The 9,260-nt window shown below is 34.5% G+C and overlaps 1 protein-coding gene across 1 annotated transcript; it reads left to right on the forward strand.

The window, feature by feature from the left end:
* The first annotated feature begins 5,686 nt into the window (after positions 1 to 5,686).
* Positions 5,687 to 6,736, forward strand: LOC124846200 (uncharacterized). The gene has a single exon (XM_047323417.2). The coding sequence runs from the start codon at positions 5,746 to 5,748 to the stop codon at positions 6,655 to 6,657; it is 912 nt and encodes a 303-aa protein (XP_047179373.1). The 5' UTR covers positions 5,687 to 5,745; the 3' UTR covers positions 6,658 to 6,736.
* The last annotated feature ends 2,524 nt before the right edge of the window (positions 6,737 to 9,260 follow it).

Genomic DNA, 9,260 nt, shown 5'->3' on the forward strand with positions numbered 1-9,260 from the left:
AAAACCACACACATAGAAAACAAAACATGATCATTACAAAAGATAAAACCACACATATAAAAATAAAACAGGGTAAGCTAGTATTTAAAAACAACTTTTATAATATAAGTGGTCAGATCATATATTCATTTAGTAATTATAATATCATAACAATCATATAAAACACAAAATCAGTTGACTCTAGACTCAATTGTTTGGATACATGCTTTAACATATATATTCACTATAGGTGTGCACCCGGAGTAATATTTATACTCTGCAAAGTTATAAACGCAGGGGTTATCATCTTACTACTCACAAGGTTAATCTTTTATACCTGGAACAAAGTCCAGAGTAAAGATCTCCTATCGTTCTCTTCCCCACCCCATTATCTTTATATAAGTTTATGGTTGGTAATATATCAGGATACCTACTTTCAAAATGTACATATGTCAAAGCTCACACTACAACACATCATCACCAATTCCCCTTGGATTGATTCCATCATTCTTAATTCCACATCACATATTATCAATTATAATATCTTTTATAAACTAACATATCACAACATAACTTATAAGAAATACATATGAAAGTTGTATTAAACTATGTTATTCTTTCTTAGCAAGGTCATCTCATTCGTTCAGCGAGTATCATGCACAAGTATACTCACTTGGTGAATGAACAGTTCGTCCAATGAGCTCAACACTAGAGCTCCCATACTTAAAATACGAACATAATTCGCCTAGTCGAAACTCACTCGCCTATTCATTGGAAAACAGAGTTACCTTGAATACTAAACTCACCCAACGATCATAAACTCACCCAACGAAGGTAAAGTTAGTGAGCTCGCTCACTTTGTTTTTGCACAGCCAAAATGCTCGCCCAACGATAGTAAAGGCAGTAGCTCTCTGACTTTAAAGTCGCCTAGCGAGATTATGCTCACTCAGCGAGTCTACATAATTATGCTGAACAACAATTATGTAGAATTATGACTTGCTAGTCTTTGCAACACAATCTGATACTCATTCTAGATGCACAACCTACCAAAATTCTCAACTTATATACAATCAATTGATAAAATTTAGTACAAACACCAGATAGATCATTCAATCATTTCAAAGATTCAAACACATATAATTCATAGATTAATTTCAACATTTACAATCCAACTCAATAGGTCAAAAATCACCTGACAACTAAAGCACAAAATTCAATCATCATACAAGCATAGATTAAAACTTATTCATAAGTTAAAATTAAACTAACTAGCTTCCCTTACTTGTTTAATGATCAAATGACTCTAAGAACTCTCTAATTATTTTTATAACTCCGAAAGCCCTATTTGCTCCTACAAGTCACAAAAATTTGATCAGGGCATACTCTTAGTACCACTGATCAATAGGGAGTCTTATGAAAGACTTAGACTTTAGATTGATAGAGAAAAACTCAAACATGCATAAAACGCACAAACCTAAAAAAAGAACAAAAATCAACTTACATTTTGCAGAAATTGATTGGTTAGAAAGGAAGATCTCACCTTAAGGATCACTCAGGCGGTCTCTGATCTTTAGACAAATGAATAGAGGGCTAGAAATTGTATGGAGAAGGCAGAGATCTCCTAAGAGAAAGAGTTTTACAAAGATAGTGCATTTTAAATAAGGTTAAAATCATCGGATGATTCTCATATTTGTACAAGAATCTCAACTAGGTCCTCTTGTTTTAAGTTGTCTTAATTGGATCCTCAATTTTGAAAATGTGATGTAATTTAACAATTTTCGTTAGTATAGAACTAACGACATTAACTTAATGTCATTTGCCACGTCTGTGATTTTTTTAACTTTTTTAATTTTCTTAATGCTTTTATTTTTTTATTTTTATTTTTTTAAAAAAAAACTTTGTCATGTGTCAAATGAATATCCTATCACGTGGTAGAGATAGTATGACGTGACAATATAGAGTTACGTTTCACAGTTGGAAAAAATATCATGTGAAAAATCACAATTTAATCATTTTATTTGTATTTTGTCTCACTTTAATCCTATTTTTTCTTTTTAAATTAGAACAATTTCTTACCTCTACAAATTAAGACTAAATTTAACTTTTATATAGTTATATAATGATATTCTCATTAAAATTAATTTTTTTATTAAATACTTTTAACAATATCAAATTTATATTTTACATCTTTATTTAAAATTTGTTTCAAATATTTATACATCAATATTTAAAATTGTTTTTAAATTAAGATATTATAAATTCAAATATAAAATTTTAGTTGATGTAGTAAACAATGGTGTGTAGTGTAAGGACCCAGAAAATAGACTATTAAGAGTAGATAGATGTATTAAAATAATGAGACTGAGCAATTAGTGTTAAAATAAGCTAACCGTATAAATAGAGTTTTAAAACACTCAGCTCATTATATCAGTACGTTCTATCTTTGTAAAAACTCTATTCTCTACCTTTTCTCCTCCTTCTCTCTAAAATTTCTCACCAGTGGTTCGTCTGATCGGCGATCAGGAGCTTCCTAGGCGATCCTATGATCAAGGGTTTCCTTTTCCACCGATCAATTTCGTGGTTAGAGTGGGTAAGTTTCGTTTCTCAAATTCTCGTGAATTTCTGCATTTTTCTGGTACATGCAAACATTGTTCTGTTTGCATGTGTTCAAAAGCTCTTCCTTTGGGTTCTGATTCTATTTCTAGTTTGGTGGTTGGTTTCCTTTCACCGATTCAAAGTCTGTAGGCTGTCCTAGGATCACTTGCGGTTTAGAAAAATTGTGGAGAAGTTTAAATATGTCAAGTTGCTTTGAGGTAAGGGAAGCCAATTAATTTAATTAATTGATGTGCTGTTGAATTATGATATTTTATAATGCGGTGTAGAAGATTTGCATGTATATATAATTGGGTGATTGTGTGATTTGTATGGTTGTTTGAAATAATATGGATTGTGACAGTGTGAAGCTTTTCTACAGAATTATCTAGTATTGTCTTACAATGAGTTTTGAGGAAGTGGGATAATGAAAATGGGAATTTGGGGTCAGACGTTAAATCGGTTGGTTGGGAGAGCTTAGAGGAGTTATTTAGGATCTGTTAGAGTCCCTAAGTCATTCAAAATGTGCTAAAACCAGTAGAATCGAATTTGAGTATTTAAGTTGATGATGATGCAGTTCTGGATCGTGAGTTTGGCAGCAGACTCTTTAGAAAGTGTTTATAAAGGTTTAGACATCCTTGGAATAATGTAAATTGGTATATGATTCAGGTATGGGGAATTAGAAGTTGGGAAAAATATTCAGTTTTGGTAAAAATTAGGTGTTGTTCATAATTCTACAGCTATTCTGCAGAATTATGCAGAACGTTGAGAGCGTTGTTGACCGCTCGATCATAACTGGGTTTGGTCTCTTTAGTTTTATCCGTTCATGACCGTTCGGTCTTAAGTGTGTGGGTGGTCTCTTGGTAGTGCTCGGTCATGTACTAGCAGTGATGCTAGTGTTAGCGCTTGATATTGGTAGTACTCGATTTGTATTGGTGCTCGGTCTTAACTGAGTTCTACTTTTGTGGATCCTTAGTTAATGACCGATCGATCTTGTATTGATATTCAAGTGAAGATAGCAGTCGGTATAGACATAACATTTGATTGTAAGCGTTCGTTCTATCATAGGTTTTAACTATTATTGACCGCTCGGTCATGTACTGTCTTGGTAGTGCTCGGTCTTGTACTAACGCTCGTTCTTGGTAAGTGTTCGGTCTTGGACCAGCGCTTGTTCGATATAGTGCTCGGTTTTGTACTAGCATTTATGATAGTGTTAGCGATCGGTATTATTGGGTTATGTGGTCTCTTATGAGCGCTCGTTCTTATACTAGTGCTCAATATCGTACTTGTACTAAGTTAATAGTGTTCGCCCTAAGCCAATAGTGTTCGGCCTAAGCCAATGGCGTTCGGTCTAAGCCAATATTGTTCGACTCCTGTTTGATTCTTACTCTTTAAATGATCGCTCGGTCATATTCTCATATGGGGATTGTTTTACCGTCCGGTCTTGTTCATAAGATTTGTTTATCTTTTTCGTTCGATCGTACTCGGAGTTTGTGTTGTTGACGTTCGGTTTTCTTCTATGAATGAATATTTGGTCTTTAAATGCTATTATCGTTGTTTGACTTTGATGGGTTGAGATAGTTATATTGATCTACTCAGTATGGGAATTGTATTGATATTTCAAACAAGGCATGTGTTTCAAGTAATGTGGAAGAGAATTCCAAGGAGGAATGTCTCAGTGAAAAGTGTATTGAAGTGGGAAATGTCTTAGTGAAAAGTGTATCAAAGTGGTGTTATAGTATGAATATGGATAGTGAAATTCACGGAGTTCATCCTGATATTCTGATGATTATCAATTCTCAAGTAGAGATGGGTAAGGCATTGTGTGAGAATGACAGGAGGTCCTAGCCCATAGGTTCTTGGGTGAGTTATAACGGACTAACCTCGGGTGGCAGCTGATGGTTTTCCAGTTACTACACTATCCGAGTGCATGAACGACCTCAAGATACATATTCATACAATCCGGATTGTCAAGTCAGGTGTTCGGCTTATGTTTGAAGTATAATGTTCAGTTGTATTTGTTTATCCGTATTTGCATTGGTTGTACTTGTACGAAATGTATGTATGTTTGGTTAATTAAATTACATTAGTTTACCCTTATTTTCCTGTCTTGTCATGTTGTCTGTTCGGTCGTCTTTGTCATTGCAATGATCACCCTGTGGGTATGAGCAGAAGGTGATGAGGTCTCTTTGGAGCAGGCGCTTGCAGGAGAAGATGATTTCCGTTATAGTAAGACAGTCGATCTTGTGCTTATTTTTGTATCAATATAGAGTCATTCGGTGTAATACACTGCTTGTAGGATCGTTCAGTTGATACACCTTTTGTATGACCGATCGGTCTGCTCTTATGATTTGTATCAATATAGCTTTCTGTAAAGTTTTTAATTTATGGTTATTTTAGGATAACTGTAAGTTAACTTTATTTTTCCTGTAACTGTTCTATTTTATTGTAAATATAAGTACTCTTAAATATAGTTTACAACTATATTTTTGGAATGTTACAAATTAGTTGTTTGAAATTGATTATTTATATTAGTTATTGGAGCCATGTATAAGTTTATTTTTTTTAAATATACTACTTTATCTTATGTTATGATTGTATATTTTGGACTGAGTTAAAAATAATGTATATAAAATCTTGTTGCAGTAAGTCAATTCTAAAGTGATATAAATAATGGAAAGTACTAGAGAGTTCTCATTTCTTTTAAAAAAGACTTATATTTTTAAAAACTTTGTTATGTACCTAAAGAAAAAAATTCTATAATACATAAATTATATTTATATAGTTATTTTTGTTTAATATCAATTATAAAATACTTCAACTAATAAAATAATTCTCCTACGAGGTGTTGTATAAAAATTCTTTATCCGAATAAATTAATTAATACTGTAATTATATATTTTTTTCGGAGACTTAATTTAAAAGTAACCGTTTTTTTCTTTCCTTATCGAAGATACCTTTTCCTGGCACATTCCCCCACCAACCTTACCGAAGCAAAGAACCTTTGTTCCATTTGTCAATTTCTTCATGATGGCAAAATCGTAATTGCAGGAGAAAGCAAGGGCAAAGCCAAAGAACCCAAACAAACGCTCCCTATAAAAGCGCACTAGTCTCTTGCAGTTCTGAACGAAAACCTACGAGTCAACAAAATCACTCACGGTTCCAACGTCAGAAATGGGTTCTCGCTACGAGGTGGAAGTGAAACTCTCATCGGCGCGCGGATTGAAGAACGTGAACTGGCGCAACGGCGCAAACCGCCCGTACGTCGTCGTTTGGGTGGACCCCAGCAACAAGCTCTCCACCCACGTGGACGAGAACGGCGACACCGATGCCAATTGGGATCAGACGCTCGTAGTTCCGTTACCGCCGAAGCCCCTCGAAGATCAAACGCTATACATCGACGTCGTTCACGCCATCAAAGAGGAAGAAGACACCAAGCCGCTCATCGGCTCGGCTCGGCTCAAGCTCTCTGAGATTCTCGCCGACGCCGGAAAGGGCGAGCGCGTGAGCCGCACTCTCACGCTCAAGCGTCCATCTGGCAGACCACAAGGGAAGGTCGAGGTTAGCGTGACCATTAGAGAGCCCCACTATCCCGCACCCGGTGGTTACCCCGCGCCGGCTTACGGCGTGAGGGATTATTCTCCTGCTCCGCAGGGCTATGGGTACTCTCCCTACGGTGCTCCGCCACAGGACGCCTATTACTCCGCGGCGCCGCCCAGTGGGTATCCTTACAATGCTCCTACGCAGGGTTATGGTGCGCCACCGCAGGGCTACGGTGCGCCACAGCAGGGCTACGGTGCCCCACAGCAGGGCTATGGTGCGCCACCTCAGAGTGGGTACGGTTATAATGCGCCTCCGCAAACGGCGTCGTATGGGCAGGGGAGCGCGTACGGGTACGCGCCAAAAGAGGAGAAGAAGAAGAGTAAGTTTGGGGGAATGGGAACGGGATTGGCTGTGGGTGCGGTTGCTGGGGTTCTAGGTGGAGTCGCGCTTGTGGAGGGTGCTGAGTATCTGGAAGATAAGATTGCCGAAGATGCTGCGGAGAAGGTTGAGGAAGATCTCGGTTACGATGGTGATGACTTCTAGAGAATCATTGTCTCTTGTTTAATTTTATGCCAAAAGAGAACTGCGAAAACAAAATAATTTTAAGTTTTATGTTTCTTTATTTCCTTTCTTTCAGTTGCTTAGTTTTGGTGTGAGTTAAAAAGCCTTTCATTTATGACATCATTAATAATGCTCTTATCGAGATGATTTTCTGAAACATCAATTTCTTTACTTAATTAAGATAGTAACATAAAATTTTGAAAATTAAAAAACATACCTTACTATTTATATTAAATAATTATTTAATTGACATCATTATTTATTAAAATACGCCTGGGCAGGGACAGTCATTTGGGGAATTCTGAAGAGAATTCTGGAATGAATTGGATAGCACCGAAATGACCTGGCACTAATTGATGAAAAATAAACGTAAGGATTTTTTTAAGGAATTAAAACATCAGGATAAACAACTGTTTAACATTGTTTTTTTGTGAGTTTTTGTTCTGTGAATATGCTGTTTTTGTTTGCATGTTCAAGGATTGGATAGTAATGGGAAGTGTGAATTTTGTGGGGAGACAGCGTGTGGGGTAAGCATAATTTCCGTCCTCATTATTAAACCATTTATTGGGATGTTTCTCCTCGGTAAAATTTATTTTCTATTTTAATATAATATTGGCTATTGTATTCTTTTTAATTTTCTCTCTCTCAAAGAATTTTAAGTCATCATAGCAATTAAAAAACATATTGAAAAAATATATTTTCTTAAATTAAAAAAAAAACAAGTAAAGAAATGAATTTTGTCCTAAACTTTGAGTCTGTAACATTTAAAAAAAGTGTGTTGACTATGGAAGCGGGATAAAATATGAGGCATCTTTGTTTTCGGAAAGGAAATGGAGGCGAGTGACGACTATGTAGAGCCTCATGAGGTGAGGTGTTATGTGGGAGAGTGAGTATGTGAAGTGGCAAATTTTATTACTTTGACCAAACTGCCTCTCCTGCAAATTAATTTAATATTTTCAAAAGCTTCCACTTTAGACTTTTTTTTTTATGGTATAGATATTTTTTTAACTTTATTGACGTAAGGAAAATGTTTTCTCCGAACTAGAGCATTTTATTGCTCAAGTTTAATTTCCTTTTATGAAAGACTAAATCTTCATCATGTTTTTTATAATTTTGTATGTTGTTTGTTGTTGAAATTATGTTTTTTTCAAAAACTGATCCTAACAATTTTCTTTTCTAATTTTCTAGATTTGTTTAATATTTATAATAAATTATTTTATTAAAAATTTATAACATTTTGTAATTTATGTGAATATAAATTTAAAAACTATATTTAATTTAATATTTATAAATTAGTTAAGAATAAAAAATTTGAAAAATAATTATAATAAATAAGATAATTTAAATATATTGTAATTATGGTAATAGAAAAATTATCATAATAAAAATATAATTATATTTTGTAAAATTAGTTTTGATAAATGTATATTTATTTTGTAACATCTTATTTTTATAGTGTAAAACTATTAAATAAAATATTACAAAGAGAAGGTTACACCTGATTAACGAAAATCTCACCTTCACCCATGCTAGATTAATTGGAAAGACATCACCTAAACTCATAATCATTTAAAGTGATCATTGCAAAAAGAGAAAACAAGCACAAACAAACAACAACGCAATAAGGATAAGTTAATATTATAAAAGAATAAATCATACAATTATAAAACATCATATATTATACATACGTATGAATTCTAGACTTGACTAATCCGAATATATATATTGATGTCAGACTATAACAAGTTGTACATTTGTAGTGGTGAAGCAGCTGCTTCCCCAAGTTACCACATAAGATTAATCCGTCATCCACCTGTGGACAAAGAACACCAGACCATAGACTAGAAACTCCTGTTACTTCTTACCACATAATCCCCTTCTCTACCTAAGATGAAGTGATTATTGAAGCATCAGGATAACTTTCAAGGTTGAGTCCCTACATCAATACATTACTCTACTTGGAATAACCATCAATAATTTCACCTTAGAAACTCTTTTCAAACCATACTTCAATACATACATAACTACATGCATAAACCATCATAATATTCAATATATATTACCAAACAAACCTTAAAGTATCAACATATCTCCAATTCATAAGAAAAAAAAGTGAAAACTCAAACCATTAATGGTGCCCAACGCCAGACCTACAATAGGCAAGTGGTGTTGAGTATCCAGAGTGGCGCTCAACGTTCTATAACCTAAGGGCTCTCGAGTTTGATAGTTGAGCATCACACAAGACTGCTCGACACCATACCAGATAACAACAAATTATTGTACTGATTTAGATGCCCTTGAACCTATCTCAATGGCCAAACTAACTTCCTTAACACTAAGATTGATGCAGAAACATGTTTATGGATGAAATTGAAGACCACTTTTCTCATTTGATCAGAAACAAGATGCACTAGATAAACTCAACCACTCAAAAACACCTATAACCAATTATATACATTTTAAACCAGAAAATTGCAAACTAAGATTCTAAACAAGTCACAGTTGACTCAAAAACATACCCTACTTCTTCATTTTTAACTCATACTTGCTCATTTAGATTTCCACCTATTAAAACCCCAAAAAAT

Source organism: Vigna umbellata, chromosome 4 (assembly GCF_029865625.1).
Source record: "Vigna umbellata cultivar VRB3 chromosome 4, Vumbellata_1.0, whole genome shotgun sequence".
Classification (NCBI taxonomy): domain Eukaryota; kingdom Viridiplantae; phylum Streptophyta; class Magnoliopsida; order Fabales; family Fabaceae; genus Vigna; species Vigna umbellata.

Bases quoted from the DNA above. Each gene is read 5' to 3' on its own strand.
- LOC124846200 (XM_047323417.2), top strand. From the start codon at position 5,746: ATGGGTTCTCGCTACGAGGTGGAAGTGAAACTCTCATCGGCGCGCGGA.